Genomic DNA, 25097 nt, shown 5'->3' with positions numbered 1-25097 from the left:
TGGCACAGTGGTTAGCAGTGCTGCCTCACAGCTCCAGTTACCCAGGTTCAATTCTAGCCTTGGGTGACTGTCTGTATGGGGTTTGCCATTCTACCTGTGTCTGAGTGGGGCTTCTGTCAGGTGCTCTGGTTTCCTCCCACAGTCCAAAGATGTGCAGGTTTGGGACAATTTAGCATAGCAAATCCACCTCAGTGGGCAGGTTAGGAGAGTTAACCATTGTACATGTGGGATTACAGGAATAGGATGGGATGCTCTTTGGAGAATTGGTGCAGACTTGGTGGGTTGAATGGCCTCTATCTACACTGTAGGGATTCTATGATCTTCTATGATATTTACTTGCCCTTGGGAACGTGCTGGCAAGAAGTCTTATGAGAACTACTGCAGTTCATGTCTTTTGTATATGGTGCACAAGGAGGGGAGTTACTCTCTGCAGAATTCCCAGCCTCCAACCTGCTCTTGCAGTTTCTCTATCTATAGTTCATGGCTAGCTCTGTCATAAAACATTACTGCAGTTTGAGGCTGAATAAACATCCTGCATGTTCCCACATACATAGCGTTATGCACATGCATGCAGACACCACAACATATCTGTACATATTTAAAGGACTTATACATTCTTACATTCACACATAGGTACACACAAAATTGCCTTCCCCCAGGGTTTAGTTCGAACATACCTGAAGAAAGGTTCCATCCTGAAGAACTTTGCTGTTGTTTGGATCAGGAATATCAGGATAAAATGTCTCTTTGATCCTGAAAAAGATGGGCATAAGGAAACAGTCAATAGCTCAGAGTTTTGACTGCCATCGCTCCCCAGAGCTCACTGATCCCAGCCAGGTCAAGACGTTGGAGTAGGGATTTTTTTCATTCTTGTACAGGAAGTGGATGTTGCCGTCAAGGCTAGTATTTGTTGTCCAACCCAAAAGTTTCCCTTGAATTAACCAGCTCTCTAGGCCACATCTAAGGGCAATTATTTATCAGCCACATTTCTGTGGCTCTACAGCCAAACTAAATAAGAATAGGATTTATAACCACCAACAATGATTACAGGGTCACCAGCAGGATAGCTTTAATTCCAGATTTATTTTTACTGATTCAGAACTCACCTGCAACACAATTCAAACCAATGTCCCCAGAACCTTAATCTGCATCTCGGATTTCTAGTCCAATGACATTACCACAAAACCACCACCTCCATCTACAGAGTCATAGAACTGTACAGCACAGAAACAGACCCTTCAGTCCAACTCATCCATGCCAACTAGAGATCCTAAATTAATCTACTCCCATTTGCCAGCATTTAGCCCATATCTCTCTAAACCCTTCTTTTAAATATAAACATCCAGATGCCTTTTAAATGTCATAATTGTACCAGCCTCCACCACTTTCTCTGGCAGCTCATTCCAAACATGTATCACCCTCTGCATTAAAGGGTTGCTCCTTAAAGTCCCTTTTAAATCTTGCCCCTCTCAACTTAAACCTATGCCATCTAGTTTTGGAACCCCCCATCCCAGGGAAAAAGACTTGGCTATTCACCCTATTCATGCCCCTCATGATTTTATAAACCTCTATAAGGGTGCCCCTCAACCTCCGACAGTCCAAGGAAAATAGCCCCAGCCTATTCAGTGTCTTCCTACAGCGCAAACCCTCCAACCTTGGCAACATCATCGTAAATCTTATCTGAACCTTTCAAGCTTCACAACATCCTTACCATAAAAAGGAGACCAGAATTGAACACCATATTCCAAAAGTGGCATAACCGATGTCCTGTACAACTGCAACGTATCAGCCCAACTCCTATAATCAATGCACTATAGAATGCAGATAATCACACCCCTACTGTAGACGTGGGTTATATTCCCCACTCCCAGTCTCAGATCCAATGCCTGCAGTGGTTTAAATATCTTCACTGTTTTGCTCCAACTCCGTGACAGACCTTGGATGCTCAGCCAGGACATCAATACTAGCCCAGTACAAGTCCAGTGAAGGACACCTCTGCCAGAATGCCCAGGGACAAGGACATGCACAGTAAATCAGGTAGTGGGGAGGAGCCATCAAGCAGTAAAAATTGAGGGAGGAGTGGAATTCCAGGGAATTTCCTGGAAAAGAATGGAAGCAGAATGGAAGGTCAATCAGCAGATCTTAGATTTTGTTACAGGGTGTCAAGAAGACTGGTCAAAATTAAAAAGAGGCTGATCATCAAAAGGGAACTTACCATTCTTGTTTTCGGTAAAAGAAGATACTGAGGATGACTCCCAGTGTTATAATTCCCACAAGCGGCAGGGTAATCCCAAGAATCACAGCAAGAGCTAATAGGGGGAGAAAAACAAACATTCAAAACTCAACAGATATATTACTCATGACAGAGGGTGGGGATTTGGGAAACAGTGACCTAAGGTGACATCAACAGACAGAATGAGGGAGGTGAAGTTCACAATGTATAACGTACAGAAGGGCTTTCAGGATGGTGTATAATTTAACCTGAAACTCCCACAACACCACTCTCCTTCATACTCACTTTGCCCAACATCCCCTGACAGAAGAATATGCTAGGATCAACAAACCAAAGCATGGCTGATCATCTAACTCAACAGCCTGTTCCCGCTTCTCCTCCATATCCTTTGATCCCTTTAGTCTCTTAGTCCCAAGAGTTATACCCAACTCTTTGAAATCATGCAACGTATTGGCCTCGACTAGTCTGTGGTAGCAAATTCCACAGGCTTATCACTCTTTGGGTGAAGAAATTTCTCATCACAGTCCTAAATGGTATATTCTGTATCCTTAGACTGTGGCCCCTGGTTCTGGACGCCCCTGCCAATGGGAAAATCCTCCCTGAATTATCCGGTTAGATTTTTATAGGTTTCTATGAGATTCCCTATCATTCTTCTGAACTTCGACAAATATGATCCTAAACAATTTAACCTCTCCTCAGACCTCAGTACCATTATCCCAGGAATCAGTCTGGTAACCATTTGCTTCCTCCCTCTACAGCAAGAGCATCCTTCCTCAGATAAGGAGACCATAACAGCACACAATGCTCCAGGTGTGCTCTCACCATGGCCCTGTATAGGTGCAGCAAGACATCCCTGCTCCTGTACTCGAATCCTGCCACAATGAAAGCCAACATACCATTTGCCTTGACCAAGTCTGCACCCGCATCATTAAGTTCAGCAACTGGTGTACGAGGGCTCCCAGGGCTTGTTGCCTATTCCCCACTTCCTATTTATAGCCATTCAGATAATCTGCCTTCCTGTTTTGGCTCTCCAAGTGAATAACATCACATTTATTCACATTATACTTCATCGGCCAAGTATTCGCCTACTCACTCAGTTTATCTAAATCACACTGAAGTATCTCTGCATTCCCCTCAGTTTACCCTCCCACTCAATTTTGTGTCATCTGCAAAACTATTGATATTACATTTAGTTCCCTCATCTAAATCATTAATATAAATCATAAATCTTCAATTAAAGGAGTATTTTGCATGTTACTTTACACAGTGCCTACATTATATCATCAGGATGAAGACAAAACTAAGCAATTAACAGTCAGTGCATGTATCAATGGTACAGAACTATGAAACTGCATTTCTCCCTCCAGTGACTATGGTCATTCTGGTAGTTAACTAAACGCATTGGCTGGAGCCAATTATTACGCCAGTGTGGGACTATTTAAATCCTCGAGTCTCAAAAATAATATTTCACAAACACTGACAGCTCAAAAAAATGAGCACAAATCACACTACATCTGCCAGATTTTGTAATATGATGCACTGTGTGACATTGGAGGAGAATTCTTCATGGATAGACTTACGGCTGTTTGGTGTAGTCACTGTGACATCGCTCCTGGGACTATCCCCTCCTCTGGTGTAGGCACGCACTGCCACAAGGTATGCCGTCCCAGCCTCAAGGCCCCCGATCTTGAATGTCCGTGCGGTAGAATCGTTTATGATCTTTGGCAGTAAATTATCTATGGCAATTAAGGAAGTAGAAAATCAGAAACATTCTGATGTAATGGTGCAGACAGGATAATACAGGCCATTCAGCCCACTGTGTTTATACTAGCTCTTTGAATGAGCTATCCAATTAGTTCCATTTTCCTGTTCTTTTCTTAAGAGCTGGGGAAGTTTCTACTGAAAATTTATCCAATGGCCTTCTGCAGGTTATGACTGAATATGCTTCTATTGGCCTTTTACGCAATGCATTCAAGATTACAATAATGCATTGTGTAAAACAAAAAGAACTCACTTCCCCTTCCACTGCCCCAGTTTTCTGTCATCAGTTTGTGTCCTCTGGTTATGAACTTTTCTGCTCCAGGGAAGTTTCCCTCTGATCAATTTTATCGAAACCTTCACAACTTTGAGCAAATCAAATCCATCAAATCTAAATGTAACCTTCTCCACTTCAACTAGAGGTCATTTGTCGCCTTTGCATTTTCCCAACAGCTAAAATATTAGACACTGCTGTAGATGAGCAGTGAACCACACAGGCCAGACCATCAGGACAAAACTCACAGCTAATCTCAGCTGTAGTAGCAGTGCTAAGCACAGCCTTTCCAAGCCTCCAGGTAAACAAAATTCAAAACAAAACAACAGGCAAGTCATATAACAACAAATAGGATTGACTTGCCTGAGATTCTGTGCAACACATTGCCTGGATTTACATTCCGACCAGATGTACAAAGCAAAAATAACTTTAGTTATACTAAATTGCCTCATAATGTCCAGCGATGTGTATGCTAAATGAATTAGCCACAGTAAATGCAGGTTACAAGGATAGGGTAGGGTGCTGTATTTGGGTGGGATGATCTTCAGAGGGTCACGGCAGACTTGATGGGCTGAACAGCCTCATTCCACACTGCAGGGTTTCTATGATGTATACTCTGAGACAAGAATGTTGACTGGTTACCAGTTGACTCCGACTGGCAGAGGCACTGCCAATGGAGAAATCAACAGGGAAAATAGGCTTGCAAAGCTCCTAGATACTTCAAAAAAACTCACAAGGGGCTTGAACATATTCCTTTTGTTTTGAATAGGACCCAGAGTATGAATATTCGTCACTTCTAGAAAATGTAATGGAGTCACATTAAAAACTCGACTGATTGCTTTAAACTAATGTTAATGTTAGGACTCTACCCAGATTCTATTTCTTAAGCTCTTCATGCCACAGTTTAAAGGGTCAAATTCTGAGGACAGCATCCCAAAACATGCTTTAAAATCTTTAAAGGCTAGATTGACAGATTTTGCTGGCTGGCGTGATCTAAATGAATAACAGAACTTCACAAGGCTGAATGGCCTGTTCCTGCAGCCTGTTTGATCACTTGACACTTCCAGGAACTAAAAAGTTGAATGAATCACTGTGCATCTATATGGAAGCTTCGTCCAGCAGAAGCCAATTTTAAAAAATGCAACTCTGGCATTTTTACCTGTGTTCAGCTTTTGACCACCCACAGGCTTGAAAGCTGCTGATTCATTGTATAGTTTGCTGTAATAAACCTTGAAGCCCTGAATGAATCCTCGCTGTTTGTCCACAGGGATGTCACTCCATTTGATCAGTACTGAATCACTAGTGGTTTCCTCAATATCCAGATTCGGAGCTTCAGCTGGGGCTGTGGAATGTAACCAGAGACCAGAGACTGTGTCAGAACTTCAATTCAATTTAGCTGACAAGACCTTACAGCATATTAAAACAAAAATTAAAGAACAGTACAGCACAAGAACCCTTCAGCCCACCAAGTCTGCGCCGATACATGATATTTTTCTAAACTAAAAACCTTCAGCTTATAGCAAACCATCAGAAAACTGCAGTGCCAGGACTTTTCCAGAGTAGTTTCAAAAAAATGTGCCATCATTTCAGAGTAAAGATTCTGTTTAAAGTTTGTTTCATAGAGTTATTTGTGTCTATTATATTTCATCTCTCTGTGTCTCATGGGCCTCAAACCTCGGGAGCCAAGAAAGCAAGCGCCCAACTATTTCCATGTCGAAGCCAATGCTACTCACCACCTTACCACCAGTGAATTCTCAATGTCACATTGCTGTTTTTAGGACCTTGCTGTGTAAAAACAAGCTTCTGTTTTCTCTAACTTGCTATAGTGACTACACTTTGAAAGTACTTGAATTGACTGTGAAGTATTATGGAACATGTGGATGTTGTGAATGGTGATATAAAATGACATGTATTCTCAGATATTAAATGAAGTAGCTAGAGATAGTGGATGCACTGGCAGTGCGAAGTATCCTTAGACTTTGGAAAAGTCCTAGAACTCTAGAAAACTGTCATATAACACCTTTATTTAAAAAGGGATAAAGAGGTAACGATAGGCCAGTTAGCTTAACATCTGTTATTGGGAAAATGTTAGCATCAATTATAGAGGATGTAATAGCAAAGCATTTGGAAATACATAATATGATCAAGCAGAGTCAGCACGGCTTCATGAAGGGGAAATCATCTCTGACAAATTTATTAGAATCCTTTGAGGAGGTAACATGCAGGATGGAAAAAGGGAAAGCAATGGATGTAATATATTTGGATTTTCAGATAAGTTAATTCATATTAGACTACTTAATAAGATAATGTGAGAAATCAGGGCAAGACTTACACACTTCAGTGTTCTGGGAAGTGTTGCTGAACAAAGAGATGTTGGGGTGCAGGTTCATAGCTCCTTGAAGGTGGAGGCACAGTCGACAGGGTAGTGAAGGTGGTGTTTGGTAAACTGAATTTTATTGGTCAGTGAATAAGACTTGGGATGTTATGTGGCAGCTGGACAGAACATTGGTTAGGCCTCTTTTGGAACGCTGCGTTCAATTCTGGTCTCCCTCCTATAGGGACAATGTTGTTGGACTTGAAAGGGTACAGAAAAGATTCACAAGGATGTTGCTGGGACTAGGGGGTTTGAATTATACAGAGAAGCTAAATAGGCTAGAGCTATTTTCCCTGGAGCATTGAAGGTTGAGGGGTGATCTTATAGAGGTTTATAAAATCACGAGGGACATGGATAGGGTGAATAGCTAAGTCTATTTCCCGGGGAGGGAGTCCAAAACTAGAGGGCACAGGTTTAAGGTGCGAAGGGAAATATTTAAAAGCGACCTAAAGGGAAATTTTTCACAGAGGTGATGCGTGCATGGAATGAGCTGCCAGAGATGGTGGTGGAGGCTGGTACAATTACACATTTGAAAGGCACCTGGATGGGTGAATGAATAGGAAAGGTTTAGAAAGATATGGGCCAAATGCTGGTAAATGGAACTAGATTAATTTAAGATATCTGGTTGGCATGCACAAATTGGGCCAAAAGGTCAGTTTCAATGCTGTATAACTCTACAACTCTATAAGAGCCCATGGTGTTGGAGTTAGTATATCAACATGGATTGGGGTTTAGATGACTAATAGAAAACAGAGAATTGGAATTAGGAGGGCCATTGTTAGGATGGCAACATGCAACTAGTGGAGTGCTACAAAGATCATTGCTGGGGCCACAATTATTTACAATTTACATTAATCACTTGAATGAGGGAAGTGAGTGAATGTATAATAATCACATTTTAGGATTACACAAGTATAGATGGGGTGGCAAGTGGTAAAGATGACACGGGTTCTGCAGACAGTTTAGGTGAGTGAGCAAAAACTTGGCAGATGGAATATAGCGTGGGGAAAATGTGAGGTTATATATTTTTGCAAGAAGAATAGAGAAGTTCAACATTCATTAGATGGAGAAAGACTACAGAAAACCACAGAACAGAAGGATTTGGTAGTCCTCAACCAGGAATCACAGAAAGCTAGCATCCGAGTAATAGGATCCATATAGTGCAGAAAGAGGCCATCCAGCCCACCGAGTCTGCGCTGACTCCTCTGAAAATTATTCAGCCAAACCTGGCCCACACCCTTTTCCCCTACCCCTGCATTTACCATGGCTAATCCACCTAGCCTGCACATCCCTGGACACTACAGACAATTTAACATGGCCAATCCACCTAACCTGCACATCTTTGGACTGTGGGAGGAAAGTGCAGCACCTGGAGGAAACTCACACAAACATGAGGAGGATGTGCAAACTCCACACAGAGCCACCCAAGGCTGGAATCAATCCAGTGTTCCTGTAATTGCACCCTCTGGTTACTCACAGAGATTTAAAAATCTCTGCACACAGACAAAGCACCAATCCTTCAGAGGGATGATGGCACAGCTTTTCCCTACTCACATTTTTACCAACAAATTCCAGCTTCCTACCTTCCAATTCTTAAGTACTTGGCAATTTCGCAACACATGCAGTTATCCAAAAGTTGTAACTTTACCTGTATCCACCACTTCCTCGGGCAGTTCATTCAACACACTAACCACTGTCTTTGGAAAAAAGTTGCCCTGCCTGTCCTTTTTAAAATCTTTCTCCTCCTACCTTAAAAATATGTCCCATAGTCTTGGAATTCCCCACCTTAGGGAAAGGGCTGCTGTTATTCACCTGATCCACCTCCCTCATGATTTTATAAACCTCTATAAGGACACCTCTCGACTTCCTATGCTCCAGTTAAAATGGCCGCAGCCTACCAGCCTATTTATATAACTCAAACCCTCCATTCCTGGCAAGATCCTGGTAAATCTTTTCTGAACCCTCTCTACTTTAATAATATCCTTCCTAAAATAGGGCAACCAGAACTGCAGACAGCGTACCAGAAGAGGCCTCACTAATGTCTTGTACACCCTGAATATGATGTCACAACTCCTATACTCAAAGGTCTGAGCAATGAAGACAAGCGTACTAAATGCCTTCTTAACCACCCTGTCAACCTGTGAACCTGTGATGCAAATTTCAAAGAATAGGTCTCTCTGTTCTATAACACTACCTAGGGCTCTACCATTAATTGTATTAATTGTAAAAGTTCTGCCCTTGTTTGTATTGCCAAAATGTAACACCTCGCATTTATCCAAATTAAACTCCATCTGCCACTCCTCAGCCCATTGACCCAATTGATCAAGATCTCTTTGTAATTTTGTCAGCCATCAGCTGGAAGACTGTATTGTGAAGTTTTGGGCCCCTTATAAAAGGAAAGATAGACTGGCAATGGAGGCAGTCCAGTCATTCGACTGATCCCAGAATGGAGAGACTGTCTTATGAGGACAGATTCAGTCGACTAGGCCTACATTCACTGGAATTTAGAAGACCGAGAGATATTAAGCCATACAAAATTCTTAGGATACTTGTGGAAAGGTTCTTTCCCCTCATGGGAGAGTCTAGGACCACAGGGAATAATCTCAGAATAAGGGATCACACATTTAAGACAAAGATGAGAAGGATTTTTTTTCCTCTGAGGGTAGGAAATCTGTGGAATTCTTTAAGGCAAAAGGCTGTTGGGGCTGGATGGTTAAGTATTTCAAGCTGAGACAGAGTTTTAGTCAGTAAGATAATCAAGGGTTATGTGGAAAAGGCAGGAAAATGGAGTTGAGGATGATCAAATCAGCCATGATCTCATCAAATGGTGGAAGAGACTCGATGGGCTGAATAGCCTACTTTTGCTCCTACGTCTTTTAGTCTTTTTGGTCTTTCTTTCCCCGCTGCGTAAAATGGAAACCGGTCTGGGTTCTATAAACTTGGAAACACAGAATGATAGAGCACAATTCTTTTGATCCACTGCGGCTACAGCAGCTCTCTGAAAATTCTTCCCTTTTTTTAAATTCATTCATAGAATGTGGGCATCACTTGGTCAGTACTTACTGCCCACCCCAATTTTCCTGGTCAAGATGATGGTGAGCTTCTTTCATGAACTGCTACAGTCATGGGGTGTAGGGACATCCATCATGTTGACAGGGAGAAAGTTTTCAGATTTTGACCCAACGACACTGAAAGATTGGTGAAATAGTTGCACGTCAAAATGGTATGTGGCTTGAAGGTGAACTTGCAGGTGGTAGAGTTTCCATTCATGCACTGACCTGGTCTTTTTAAGTGGTGGAGGTCACCGGTTTGAAAGGTGCTCTCTCAGGAGCCATGAAATGAGTTGAATTAGCCCCACTGCCTTGTTGCTTCCCCATAATGCTGCAAATGTTATATTTCTTTATCAAACTTCCTTTTGAAAGTTAATCTTCGAATCAGAAGCCACTGAAAACCAGACATTGCTTTTCTGATAATAACACCTTGTACGGTAAAATGAGATGTAAAATAAATGTAAAATGTTTCCCCTATATTTTCTTGCCAACTATTTTAAATCAGTACCTTCAGGTTATTGTTTGAAGCAGAGACATAGAAAATATGATTTAGGAGCAGGAGCAGGCAATTCAACTGCTCAGCTTGCTCCGCTATCAGGACTCATCTCATCTCATCTCAGCCTCAACTTCATTTTCTTCTTCGCTTCCTCCATAACCCTTCAACACAATACTAGTTTTCTTTTATTCATTCACAGGATGTGGACTTCTCTCGTTTGTCCAGCTTTTATTATCCATCCCTAATTGTCCAGAGGGTAGTTACGAGTTAACCACATTGCTGTGGATCCAGAGTCACATGTAGGCCAGACCAGGTAAGGATGGCAGATTTCCTTCCCTAAAGGACATTACCGAACCTGATTGGTTTCATTGTCATCATTAGTTCCTTAATTCCAGATTCTTTATTGAATTTAAATTCCACCATCTGCTTTGGTGGGATTTGAAACCAGGTCCCCAGAATATTAGCGGAGTTCTTGGAAGAGGATGATAACGGTACACAATATTACAGGTAGGTGGTGGCCTAGTGGTATTATCGCCAGATTGTTAATCCAGAGACCCAGATAATGTTCTGGGGACCTGGGTTTGAATCCCACCATAGCAGATGGTGGAATTTGAATTCAATAATTTTTTTAAAATTGGAATTAAGAATCTAATGATGGCCATGACTCCATTGCTGATTGTCAGAAACACCTATCTGGCTAACTAATGTCTTTTAGGAAAGGAATCTGCCATCCTTATCAGGTCAGGTCTACCTGTGATTCCAGACACACAGCACTGTGGTTGACTCTTAACTGCCCTCTGGGCAATTAGGGATGGGCAATAAATGCCTCGCCAGCAATGTCCTCATCCCGTGATTGGATTAAAAAGGTGCAATCTCACTAATGACTTGTACAGTTGCAGCAACACTTCCCTGCTTCCATTCTCTATACCTTTAGCAATAAGTGCAAAAAATCCATTTGCTTTCGTTATTTCTTGCTGCACCTGCATATTGTTTTCTCTGATTCACGCTTGAGGATACGAAGATCCCTCTGCACCAAAAAATGTTAAAGTTTCTCTCCTTTTAGATAATATGTTGCCTTTCTATTACTAATTAATTGACCTTATTACACAACATCAAATCCAGAACAGCACGTTCCTGGTTGGTTCCACAATATAATGCTCCAAGAAACAATCTGTAATACAATGAACTCTTCCTTGAGGCTACCCTTGCCAATTTGATAATCCAGTCTATATGCATATTAAAATCACCTATGATTATTGCTGCACTTTTATTACAAATGTCCAGTATTTCGTGGTTTATATTGTGTTCTATTGCAGAACTACTCTTTGGGGACCTCCAACATTTTCTCTTTTTTAGTGTGAACTGTTTTCAAAACATCTATATGTATCTCCCCGAGTTATCTAACCTCCATTTCATTCTCCACAGTAAGAAAAACCGACAAAATATTTATTTAATATCTCTCCAATCTCCTGAGGTTCAACACAAATACAACCTCTTATCTTTAAGGGGCCCTACTTTCTCTATAGTTGCTCTTTTGCTTAAAGAACTTTGTACAATCTCTTTGTATTATCAATATCTCTCACCCCCTCTGTGCCCTCCTGATCTCGTTCTTAAGAATGCCCCTACACTCTTCATACTGTTCAAGAGATTCATCTGAACCCAGTGTCTATATCGATGATATTTTTTATTCTTGACTGGAACTCAATATCTTTAGTTGTCCATTGTTCTCTCATCCTACCAGCCTTAACTTTCACTCTAACAAGAACACAATGACATATTGATAAAGAAAGTTTTCCTGAACACATTTAACAAATTCTACACCATCCAAACCTTTAACACTATGGTAATGTTCGGAAAATTAAAAACGCTTCCCATTACAACCTTTGTTCCTCAATTTCCCTCTGACAAACAAGGGGTCCAATAGTACAATCCCATCAAGGAGATCATTCTTCTTTTCATTTCTAATTTCAACCCATATATTTGCACTGGACGATTTTTCTGGAATATCTTCTCTAGTTACAGCAGTGATGTTTTCCTTAATCAAAAATGCCATTCCCCCTCCTTTTCTGCCTCTCTTTCTATCCTTCTTATACTATCTGAAACCCGTAACATCAAGCTGCCAGAGCTGTACATCCCTCAGCAAAGTTTCTGTAATAGCTATGATGTCCCAATCCTACGTTCCCAAACATTACTTACCCAGTTCACGTGTATACCCGACCAGCCTCTTCAGTAAGTAATCTCCACCATCCCTGCACTCGTGAACCTCAAGCATGTACAGTACTCCAACTTGCAAGTTATCTGAGAAAAATATTGGAGCTCATTATCAAAATGATTGAAAACAAACTGCATACTTAAAAAATTAAAAGGCAGCTTTCTGAAATTTGTTTGGTGTGACCAGATGTAACATGGTACATAGCACAAGATCAACTTTTTCACTTTGAAGAAACCAAAGGATAATTGTGGAAAATGGAGAAGAAAAGAAAACAATCAGCTTTTGTGTGTTGGAGGCAGATTGGTGGGGGCAGTGCCCCAGAACCCAGCACCACCGTTTTCACCCAAGGCGTGAAGAATGCATTTGAAGTAGATGCAGGTACCCTTTTGAATAGGTGCCAGATACTTCTTTGGGAGAAATAAACTGCCCTTTGGGAAAGACGAGGTATATCTTAGTGAAGGTAAAAGTAGACACATATTTTTGTTTTTAAAAAGTGGATGAGCTCTGTGAAACACAAACTTTTGGGGTATTTAAATTCCTTTCCTTTAAAATTTAAAGTGCTTGCTTTAAAAAAAAACAATGCTGACAATTTCCCTCTCTGCATACCCAGGTCTGAAAGCTATCATAGAATTTTGCTGCATGACTGGCTCCACAACCTCTAATAATCATACTGGAGTACCTCTTGGTTCACAGTTTGACTTAAAGCTCCAAGTGGCATTAAAGTTTATGATGTGGGAATATGAATACAAATGCTTGTTTTTATAAAGGAATAGGTGTTGAATGAAATGCTTGCTTCATCAGGAATTTAGTAGTTGAAGGAATTTACATGTACTGGATTGGTTTTATGAATGAATATTTATTTTTAAAATGTCTGTGACATTCAAAAGAATATTTAACTCCAGGATTATCAGGGCTATTGGGATACTTAGAGGCATAGACTGACATGAATGGTTTAAAGGGAAGTGGGGTGAGTAGAGACACATAAGCTACCATGGAGGGCATGACGGTCCATGGGAGTGGTTAGAGGGGCTTCAGCTGATACAGACAATGTGAGGGGTCATCAGCTAGTATGGAGGTATGTATGAGGGGCCATTGATTGGCTAGAGGGACACAGGTTAGCATTGTAGCATGAGGGCCATGGATTGGAAAGAGGGGCAAGGTTATGTTAGTAATTGGGGTGCCTTTAAAGCTGATACTTTTTCGCTTCAAGTGCTTCTTGTGTACAATGAGAGGTCATGTAATTGTTGTTATAGCAGTTATCTCCTTCCCTCAAACATGAATAATTTCAAATAAGCAGAAACAAAAGGAAGGTGGCAATAAAGACCACCGAAGTGATTATATTGCACAAGTTGATGTCAACAAAATATATAGCGTTATTTTTTCCCTATAATCAATGCAGTGATTAGGAAATTAAAAGGCTTTGTTCCTACACAGAAAGAAAATAATCATTAAGATGTATGGTTATCTTGACGTGATAAGTAGCTGGCCAAGGTCCATCGGCTAGAATAATAATTGACAGTGTAAACTCCCAGTTAGCAGAAATAGAACATATCAAAGAGTGTTCAGGGTCAAAAGGCAGTCCTCATCAGGCAGCTATCTTCTTCAAAATGAAAATGGACCTGAAGTGAATGAAGGAAGAGTTCCTTAAAATGTCAGCTGGAGAGCAAGATGCTGCCTACATAGCTTCAATGAGATCGACACACTCCAGGCCTACTGTCTGTACATCCTCTGATATCAATGAACCTTCCTCAATTGTCATGGTTGTACTGTATATTTCTATTATCCAGTTAATTAATGCTGTTTCTTTACATGAACATTTCAAAGGGCGCAGCATACAAGTCTACAGGCAAAGTGCTGGAATATGGGATTACAATAGATGCATGTTTGATGACCAGCTGAACATGATGGTTCCAAATATCTCTCTCCAGCTGTGAAAACTCTAAGACCATAACAAACAAAAAACAAAATTCTGAAAATTCCTTAACAATTCTTTGACTTCCTTCATTAGGTAACTCTGATCCCCTTCCAAGAATTCATCTTCCTCAGTGGGAACTTCTTTTACTGTGAATAATGAACTATGAAACATCTGCCATTGTTCATTTTTTTGCTAAACTCCTTTCTCAGTTCACTCCAGCCAACTCATTCACATGTTACTTCCCTTCGTTTAAATTTAACCTAGTTGCTTCTAACCCAAGTTTCTCACTCTCAAACTGAATGCTAAATTCTACCATTCATTATGATCTCTGCTCCCTAGGGAGTCTTTTAATCCAAGATCATATATTCAGAGATAGTAGGAACTGCAGATGCTGGAGAATCCGAGACAACAAGGTGCAGGGCTGGATGAACACAGCAGGCCAAGCAGCATCATAGGAGCAGAGAGGCTGACGTTTCAGGCCTAGACCCTTCATCAGAAAAGGGGGAGGGGAAGGGGGTTTTGAAATAAATAGGGAGAGAGTGGGAGGCGGATAGAAGAGGGATAGAGGAGAGGATAGGTGGAGAGGAAACAAACAGGTCGAAGAGGCGGGGATGGAGCCAGTAAAGGTGAGTGTAGGTAGGGAGTTAGGAAGGGGATAGGTCAGTCCAGGGAGGACGGACAGGTCAAGGGAGCGGGATGAGGTTGGTCGGTAGGAGATGGAGGTGCGGCTTGAGGTGGGAGGAGGGGATAGGTGGGAGGAAGAACAGGTTAGGGAGGCAGGGACGAGCTGGACTGGTTTTGGGATGCAGTGGGGGGAGGGGAGATTTTGAAACTTGTGAAATCCACATTGATACCATTGGGCTGCAGGGTTCCCAAGCGGAATATGAGTTGCTGTTCCTGCAACCTTCGGGTGGCATCGTTGTGGCACTGCAGGAGGCCCAGGATGGACACGTCATCTGAGGAATGGGAGGGGGAGTTGAAATGGTTCGCGACTGGGAGGTGCAGTTGTTTGTTGCGAACTGAGCGTAGGTGTTCTGCAAAGCGGTCCCCGAGCCTCCGCTTGGTTTCCCCGATGTCGAGGAAGCCACACCGGGTACAGCGGATGCAGTATACCACATTGGCAGATGTGCAGGTGAACATCTGCTTGATGTGGAAAGTCTTCTTGGGGCCTGGGATGGGGGTGAGGGAGGAGGTATGGGGGCAGGTGTAGCACTTCCTGCGGTTGCAGGGAAAAGTGCCGGGTGTGGTGGAGCTGGAGGGGAGTGTGGAGCGGACAAGGGAGTCACGGAGAGAGTTGTCCCTCCGGAAAGCAGATAAGGGTGGGGAGGGAAAGATGTCTTTGGTGGTGGGGTCGGATTGCAGATGGCGGAAGTGTCGGAGCATGATGCGTTGGATCCGGAGGTTGGTGGGGTGGTACGTGAGGACGAGGGGGATTCTTTTTTGGTTTTTATTGCGTGGACGGGGTGTGAGGGATGAGGTGCGGGAGATGTGGGAGACACGGTTGAGGGCGTTCTCGACCACCGAGGAGGGGAAGTTACGGTCCTTGAAAAACGAGGACAACTGAGATGTACGGGAGTGGAATGCCTCATCCTGGGAGCAGATGCGGCGGAGGCGAAGGAATTGGGAATAGGGGATAGGGGATAGCATTTTTGCAGGAAGGTGGGTGGGAGGAGGAGTATTCTAGGTAGCTGTGGGAGTCGGTGGGCTTGAAATGAATATCGGTTCAGCCTGGCTCAATACACATCACCAGATCAAAAAGGAAACTAACCCAAATACATTTTATGAAGACTATTTGTACCAATTTAGTATTCCCAATCTACATGAAGATTCAAGTCACCCATGATTAGTATAATGCCTTTTTTACATGTCCTCATTATCTCCTGCTTTATTCCCTGCCTACAGAACAGAAACTGTCAAGGGGGAGCTATGGACTACACCTAACAGTGCCTTCTTCACCTTGGTATTTCTTACTTCAACCCATATGGATTCCACATTATCCAATTCAAGATCATTTCATGCCAACATCTAACTCACACTATCAAAACTATCTACCATTCTTCCCTTCCTGCCTGTCCTTTTCAAAAAGCCATATCCTTCTGAATGTTCAGTTCCCAGCTTTGATGTCCTTGTAACCATGTCTCCGTAATGGATACAAGATCATATCCATTTACCTGGATTTGCATTATTAATTCATTTATTTCAAGTAAACAGCAAATCCACCCTGACTCTAGTTGCTGTTTTTTTACTTGAATTCTTGTACTCTCTGGTCCTTCCTGTCCCACTCTGGGTGTCATTATCTAAGCAGTTGCCCTGCAATGGCAACATATTCTTTTGCTGTGTAAGCCTATATATCTAACCCTCCTAAACAGTCCAACGATCTAATGACTTTAAAGCCTTCTCTACAACCCTAGTTAATCAATTTGTCAGGACGTGGACCCAGCACTCTTCAAATGAAGTCTGTCCTACTGGAACAGTTCCTCTCTAATTTAGTCTGGTGACAGTGTTCAAAAACTGAAATCCATTCCTTCTACACCAGTCTTTTAGCTTGTGGCTTAAGTAGCGTGATTGACTGTGACAGGACCAGTCATTATGGCAGTCTGTGACAGAAAAGCTCCAAGGGGGTGCTGAAGGGTCAGGTCAGCAGAAGAAAAGAATTTTAACTTTTAAATGAATTTTGATGACCCTTGGTGTCATTGATATTAGGGAGGAATTACTAATAAATCCATTGGATCTATCTAGATTGTAGTTGCTAATCGATGTGCACTATGGGGTACTCGATGAGAGTACAATACTCACATTTAGAAAAACTCTGAGCCTTAGAAACAAGTTGTGTGTATTGTGTAGACTGTACTATTGTGATAGCTTGTCTTGTAAATTCTTGTTACTTGTTCAAAATCTTATGGATTTATTCTCTTACTAAGTCTTCTGGATCACACCCAATGTCTAATTTGAAAATTAATCCCTAACTAGATTGCAATATAATGCGGAGATCCGATCTGGGATTATAACAAAGTTGGGATTGTGGAGTGAAATCATAATAGGGTCTGTAAGCATGTGTCTCTATTCTAGAAATTTCTGGAGGGGTAGAACGGCCTCCCTGAAACATAAATGTAATGTTGCGAGGTCAGAAAGATTAAATAGTAAAGCAAAGTAGTACAGTGGGAGAAGACACAAGCCTGGGGATACAGACAGATAAACAGTCAGAAGGTGCAGGCCTACATAAAGCAGAAGAGAGATCCAAAGCACAAAACAATCCAAGAAAAGAGCAGGAATGCCAAGGAGTCTGAAGCAAAACAGTTTTTGATGACAAATACTTCACCTGATTTTATTATGGCACCTGTAACGTTTGAAGGAAATTTCTGCCAGTCTACATTACACGTAGAGTTACTCAAGTTTTGACACCACTCTACAGTGTATCCACAGTTCTCAACTTCCTGCCTCAGCCAAGTCACATTAAATCCGTCCCCAGTACCACTGGTTTTGACGTAGCCTACGGGTTCATCTAGAAAGAAAGAAGAAATTTAGAGAAAGATTTTGTGAGGCAGTATGGTTCTGATCCATGTTGTGGAATTCATTGCACATGCCAATGTAAGATTAAAAAGAAAAACTTATAAAGCATTTTTCATAACCAATGGAGCACTTCTGAAAAGTAACTGCTTTAGGAAGTACTATCAAGTCTGAGACATTGACCTGCAAGATTAATGCATAAGGTTTTGGCAAAGATTTGTAGCTCGGGTTGTGGATGAGGTTCTTGACTTGCTCGCCGAGCTGGCTTGCTTTTGTTCAGACGTTTCATCACCGTGCTAGGTGACATCATCAGCAGAGCCTCCAATGAAGCCATGTTATTCTACTTCGCTTGGAATTTATACTGTCCGGTCCGTTATGGTGAGTACTGTTATTTCCGGTTTTGATCTGTATGGGTTTGTATATGGGGTCCAATTCTATATGTTTGTTGATTGAAGTATGGGTGGAGAACCATGCCTCTAGAATTCCCTTGCGTGTCTATGTTTGGCTACTATAGTTACTTTGCCCCAGTTAAACTGATGGCCTTCACTGTCTGAATGTACCAATATTAAGGAGAGTTCATTGTGCTGTTTTGCTGCTAGCTGATGTTCATGTGTTCTGATGGCTAGTTTCCTTCCTGTCTGTCTGCTGTAATGTTTGTGGCAGTCATTGCATGGAATTTTGTAAACCACATTCATTCTGCATGTTGTGGAAATGGAGTCTTTAATCCTTGTAAGTGTTTGTCATAGAGCGGCTGTGGGCTTGTGGCCACCGTGATTCCTAGTGGTCTTAGGAGTCTTATCAGATCTGATATGTTCTTGATGTAGGGCAGTGTGGGCAGTGTGTTAGGTTGTACTGTGTCCTCCTGTTGTTGTCTGTTTTGTAGGCATCTGTGGATGACGTTGCGCGGATAACCGTTTAAAGTGAGGATTTTGTATAAGCGCTAAGGTTTTGGAGTAGATTTGTAGCTCGGGTTGTGGGTGTTGAGGTTGGTTGGCTCACCAAGCTGGTTTCTTGTTTCGCAGACATTTCGCTACCATGCTTGGTAACATCCTCAGTGCAGCCTCCGATGAAGCGTCGGTGTTTTCTCCCGCCTGGTTTTTAAACTCTGGGGTCCGTTGAGATGGATTGCCTCACTTTGTAGTGGAATGTATATGGCGTCGAGTTCAATGTGTTTATTAATAGCATGCTTCGTGGAGTGGCATGCTTCCAGGAATTCTCGTGCTTGTCTCTGCCTAGCCGGTCCCAGGATCTTGGTGTTGTCCCAGTTGAATTGGTGGTTCTCCTTGTCCATGTGGATTGAGATGAGCGAGTATTGGTCGTGTCTTTTTGTAGCCAGTCGGTGTTCATGTACTCTTGTTAGTTTCCTTCCTGTTTGTCCGATGTAGTGTTTCTCGCAGTCTCTGCAGGGGATCTTGTAGATGACATTGGTCCTGTTCATGGCGGGGAGTGGGTCTTTAGTTGGTAGTGAGCAGTTGTCATAGGGTTGATGTGGGCTTGTGTGCCACTCTGATGCCCAGCGGTCGTAGGGCATCAACAAACAATCAACAATCATCAAAGGGCAACAACACACTACAGCAACACAGAACTATGCCAAGAGGAAGAAGAATACCTCTTCCAAGTGTTCAAGGATAATGGATATCCAAAGAACTGGGTCAGAAGATGCCTACACGAACAGCATCAGAAAGATACTACATGCTCATCACACTACCCTACATCAGGAACATGTCGAAACTCACCACAAGACTCCTACGACCACTGGGCATCACAGGGTGGCACACAAGCCCACGTCAACCCTACGACAACTGCTCACCCGAACTAAAGACCCACTCCCCGCCATGAACAGGACCAATGTCATCTGTAAGATCCCCTGCAGAGACTGTGAGAAACACTGCATCGGACAATCAGGAAGGAAACTAACAACAAGAGTACATGAACACCAACTGGTTACAAAAAGACACCACCAATACTCACTCATCTCAATCCACATGGACAAGGAGAACGACCACTTCGACTGGGACAACACCACCAAGATCCTGGGACAGGCTAGGCAGAGACAGGCACGAGAATTCCTGGAAGCATGGCACTCCACGAAGCATGCTATTAATAAACACATTGAACTCGACCCCATATACATTCCACTATGAAGGTAAACCGGAAGTGAGGCAATCCATCTCAACAGACCCCAGAGTTTAAAAACCAGGCAGGAAAACACACCGACGCTTCATCGGAGGCTGCACTGAGGATGTTATCAAGCATGGTAACGAAACGTCTGTGAAACAAGAAACCAGCTCGGCAAGCCAACCAACCTCAACATTTTGTATAAGCGTTCTTCCCCTTCCCTGTGTAGTTCCAGAGGGTTGCAGTGTGTCCTGGCCCATTTAAATAGTGTCCTAATGCAGCTTGGTTTGTGGACATTGGGGTGGTTACTGTGGAAGTTGAGGATTTGATCCATACGGGTTGCTTTTCTGTATACTGAGGTTTGCAACTCTGTTTGTCAATCACTCTACTTTAACATCCAGAAACAGAAGTTGATTGTTGTTTTCTTCTTCCCTTGTGAATTTAATCCATGCGAATATGCTGTTAATGAGGTGGTGGGTCTCTTCTAATTTGTTGCATTTAATACTGACAAATGTGTCGTCTACGTACCGGATCCACACTTCGGGTTGAAAGCGGGGGCGGGTGGTGTGTTCTAGGCTTTGCATGACTGCTTCTGCGATGAGTCCCGAGGTGGGTGACCCCATTGGTGTACCGTTGAACTGTTTGTATATTTGACCATTAAAGACGAAGTGTGAGGTGAGGTAGAGGTCTGATAATTTAAGTAGGTATCCTTGCTGATGGAGACGCTAGTCTGCGTTGCTGTTTCCTCTCGTAATGTGGCCAATGTTTCTTTGACTAGTGGGATGACGATCGATGTGAATAAAGCTGTGATGTCAAAGGATACCATAATCTCGTTGTCACTGATTTTTATGTTCTTGAGGGTATTGAGGAATTCTTGGGTTGAGTGGATAGAATGGGGTGAGGAAACAGCAACGCAGACCAGCAGCTCCATCAGCAAGGACATACTTAAGTTACTAGACCTCTGCCTCACCACACACTTCGTCTTTAATGGTCAAAAACAAGCCAGCTTGGCAAGCAAGTCAACAACTGCAAGGTTAATGCACAGTCATCAGAAACAGTGATTTGGCCAGTTTCCTTCTGTTTAACAGGTCAGGAATTACCCAAAAAGGCAAGACCGAAATAAATGCTCAATGACTAAAACTGCAACCTACAGCTTGAAGCTAAACATACAGTGTCTTCAGCCTCTGCCCAGAAAACAAAATTCTGTGTTCTGAAGAAGGGTCATTCGACCCAAAATGTTAACTCTGCTTTCTCTCCACAAGTGCTGCTAGATTTTTCAAGCAATTTCTGATTTTGTTTCTAATTGCCAACGTCCACAGTTCCTTGATTTTTGTTTTACAAAATAAAACTAGTAGTCACAAAGCTTTTATCTTATTCATATTCAGTGGAACTCATTGACAAGGTCTGTATTTATTGCTTATTCTTAGTTACCTGAGAAGATAGTAGTGGTGGGTCTTACTTGACTGAGTGAATGCATAGGTCACTTAAAGAAAAGATCCAACCACTCTTATTAGGTTTCAGAAGTCGGAAGCAGATAGATCATTTTATTAGAAGTGCTGAGGGATCTTACTGACAGTGCAAAATTAGAACTATCGGACAAAGTAACTAGGAGTAACTGCTTAGTACCCACCGTTAGTGTGTGGAGGGATCCTAATCACAGAAGGTGGTGATGTCCCGGCACTATTTCGTGCTATAACTGTAATTACATAGGCAGCTTCATCGAGATCTATCGCTACGCTCGACGTTGACCTCTCAACTGTGGTTGACGAATTGCTTCCTATCTTCATCCAAGTTACATTGTAGGATAAAATGTGACCGTTTGCCTCAGCATCTGAAAGTGGCTAAAAGAAAGAGGGAGACTGAAGCTGTTTACTATTAGTCAAATTGTTTTGGTTCCTGGACAGGGGGTGTTCTGTTTAGCTGACAGGCAATTCCTCAGTTTCATATACAACTTTTCTCTCAGTCAATTGCTTCTTTGTTCCTGTTCCAACAGCAGCACCGTGCTCAATGGGAAAAATATACTGCCATGCACACAGCACAATGAAGATTCACAACATTGATTCCTGGAATGTATGTTTGTCGTATGGGGAGAGATTGGGTCTGTATTTATTGGCGTTTGGAAGAATGAAAGGGGATCTCTTTGCAAAGTGTAAAGTTTGGACAGACTGGATGAAGGTCATGTTTCCCCTAGCCAATGGATCCAGGACAAGGGGTGATGGCCTCCAGGTACAGGGTAGGGCATTTTGGACTGAGGTGATAAGTTTCTTCACTCAGAGCATGGTGAACCTCTAGAATTCTCTACTACAGGAGGCTAAGACACTGAATAAATAAGATTTCTGTTGGCTAAATATATGGACGGAATTGGAGACAGAGTCAGAATATGGCATTGAGATAGAGGATCAGGATGATCATGTTGAATCATGGAGCATTTTACCTACTCCTGTATCCACTTTCTATGTTTCTATCCCTCAGCTTTTATTCTTCCTAACTGCATATGTAAATCTGAAAACACACACTGTGCCATCCCTACATCTTGATTATGCTAAGATCAGTATTCCTGACACAAACAATTCACCAAAACAATGCGAGGGTAGGGAGCATTCCACAGGCTCCATTTTCATCTGCAATCTCAAGCCTAGAATCTCTGAATTACATACAGCAGAAAATGCTAGAACAATACAATACAAATATAAGGCATTTGACCCACTGTGCAGTTACCACCTCTTTGCAAGAGACAGCTATCATTTCCACTCACCCTTTCTTTCCCCATGGCTATGAAAACCTTTTCTTCTCTAAGTAAGCGCACAATTCTCATCATACAGTTACTACTGTTTCCAATCTCCTTACAGGCAATGCATTCCTGATCATAACAGCACTGCATGAAAACTAAATCGGTTCACTTCAACTCCCACTTGTTCTTTTAACAATTATCTTAATCTGTCTCCTGTGGTTTTTGACATTCCTGCGAGTGGAACAGTTTCACCCAATCTACTCTCCCAAAATTCTTTATCCTTTTAGCAACTCTATTAACCTCATTTAACCAAAATATGACTGCAAAACACTGAAATCCTGAAAATATGAAATAAAAACCATTCTACCACCTAGAATGACAAGGACAGCAAGTGCATGAGATCACCACCACATTCCCCTCGTAGTTACATGCCATTCTGACTTTAAACTGTTCCTTCACTGTTACTGACTGTAAATTCTGAGTTTAAGGACAGAAAGCAACAAGTCATGATAGGTGGGTGTTTCTTGGACTAGAGGGTGATGTTCCCCAAAGGTCAGTGCTGAGGCCACTGCTCTCATGGCTGGATACAAATGACTAGGGTCTTGGAATACAGTGTAAAATTTCAAAACTTACCAGTCATTCCAGACTTGGAGGAGTGGTGGCAATGAGGATGATGTGAATGAACTGCAACAGGTCGTAGATAGGCTAGCAAGATAGGAAGACAAGTGGCAGGTGGAAAACATACCGAAAAATCATTTAAAAACATACTGAAACTTGAAGTGACGGATATTGGTGGACAGAATAGAACAGGCATTAGAGACTTAGTGGTGCAGTTGTAAAGGGTGCACTGGAACAAAGGGATAATACAGTGTGGAGCTGGAGGAACACAGCAGGCCAGGCAGCATCAGAGGAGCAGGAATGTTGATATTTCAGGTCAGGACCCTTCTTCAGAAATGGGAAGGGGGAAGGGAGCTCAGAAACAGATAGAGAGAGGAGGGGTGGGGCTGGGAAAGGTAGGTGGGATGGTGATAGGTGAGTGCAGGTAGGAAGTGGTAGGGATTGGTCAGTGAGGTGGGAGGAGCTGATAGGTGGGAGAGAAGTTGGACCGGTGTCAGGTCAAGGAGGCAGAGATGAGAGGGAGGGATGGACATGGGATGAGGCTAGGGGTGGGGAGATTTTGAAACTGGTAAAATCCACGTTTAGGCCACTGCTCCTCTGATACTGTCTGGCCTGCTGTGTTCCTCCAGTTCTACACTGTGTTATCTCTGATTCCAGCATCTGCAGTACTTATCATCTCTTCAGGAACAAAGAGACCTGGTTATACATGTCATTTTTGTAGGTGGCAGGACATGGCAGGAGTGGTTAGCAAAGTGTATGAGACCTAGCTCATCATAAATGAAGACACCGAGTATAAAAGCAGGGAAGCAATGCTGAAATTTTAGAAAGCTCTGATTTGGTCACAACTAGAGCACTGTATCCAGTTCTGATCAACACACTTTAGGAAAGATGTGAAAGTCCTTAAGAGGGTGTACAGGAGATTTACCAGAATGGTTTCAGGGATGGGAATGATTTTAGTTACAAATTTAGATAGGGGTTTATTTTCATTGAAGGAAAGGGGTTCGAGAGGAAATCTGGTAGGGGTGTACAACTTTATGGCGTGTTGTCATGAGATAGACAAAGAGAATCTCTTCCTATTGGTTTGGGACACAGATTTAAGATTTTGGGCAACAGACACAAGGACACGTAGAAAGGTAGAAATCAGGAGCCGAAATAGGCCATTTGGCTTTTGAGCTCACGCTGCCATTCAAATGATCATGGCTGATCCTCTACCTCAACATCATATTGCCACTTTATCTCTATATACCCCTTAATGCCTTTAAAATCTAAAAATCTATCAATCTCTTTTTTTGAATATAATCAGTGACCCAGCCCCCACAGCCTTCTATGGAAGGAATCCCACAGGTTGACCCTCTTGAGACTATAAGATTGAACCTTTTCTCATGCAGCAAGTGGCAATGACCAGGAGCTCGCTATCCACAATGATGCTGAGAGCAGAGTGGATCAATTATTTCAGAAGAAATTTGTTGCCAATTTGAATGAATCTTACTTGCAGGGAGACAGGGATTCAGTGAGGGAAGGATTAGAATGCTCACTGGAAAGTCGACATGGACTTGATGTATCAAATGAACGTTTTGTGTGGTAAATACAGCATCTGAGGAGAGAAACAGAGTTAACATTTCAGGTCAATGACCTTCAGTATTGATTCCAATGAAAGGTCAGCAACTGAAAAATCTCTCCACAGATACTGCCTGACCTGCTGTTGCCATTTGCTAGGCAATCAATTCCAGATGCTCCAGTTTTTCCATAGAACTGAAACAACTTATCCCTAGTACTCTGCGACCTCCTCCAGGCCTTAGCCTCCTTTCTAA

General features: G+C 42.4%; 1 protein-coding gene across 2 annotated transcripts in view; it reads right to left on the bottom strand.

Annotated features, from left to right (window-relative positions):
* LOC109932672 (LIF receptor subunit alpha) overlaps window positions 1-25097 on the bottom strand; it is a 195186-nt gene that overhangs the window by 7698 nt on the left and 162391 nt on the right. For both annotated transcript variants that reach the window (XM_048619315.1, XM_020531812.2), the window contains exons 14-20: window positions 21568-21778; window positions 17632-17814; window positions 12382-12483; window positions 5425-5607; window positions 3814-3969; window positions 2216-2309; window positions 678-753 (exon numbers count right to left, since the gene is read on the bottom strand). In XM_048619315.1, the coding sequence (XP_048475272.1) occupies window positions 678-753; window positions 2216-2309; window positions 3814-3969; window positions 5425-5607; window positions 12382-12483; window positions 17632-17814; window positions 21568-21778 (1005 nt within the window). The remainder of the gene's footprint in view (window positions 1-677; window positions 754-2215; window positions 2310-3813; window positions 3970-5424; window positions 5608-12381; window positions 12484-17631; window positions 17815-21567; window positions 21779-25097) is intronic.

Source organism: Rhincodon typus, chromosome 3 (genome assembly GCF_021869965.1).
Source record: "Rhincodon typus isolate 14 chromosome 3, sRhiTyp1.1, whole genome shotgun sequence".
Lineage (NCBI taxonomy): Eukaryota > Metazoa > Chordata > Chondrichthyes > Orectolobiformes > Rhincodontidae > Rhincodon > Rhincodon typus.
Note: the sequence above shows the minus strand (reverse complement) of the source record. Positions and strands in the feature narration are given on the sequence as shown.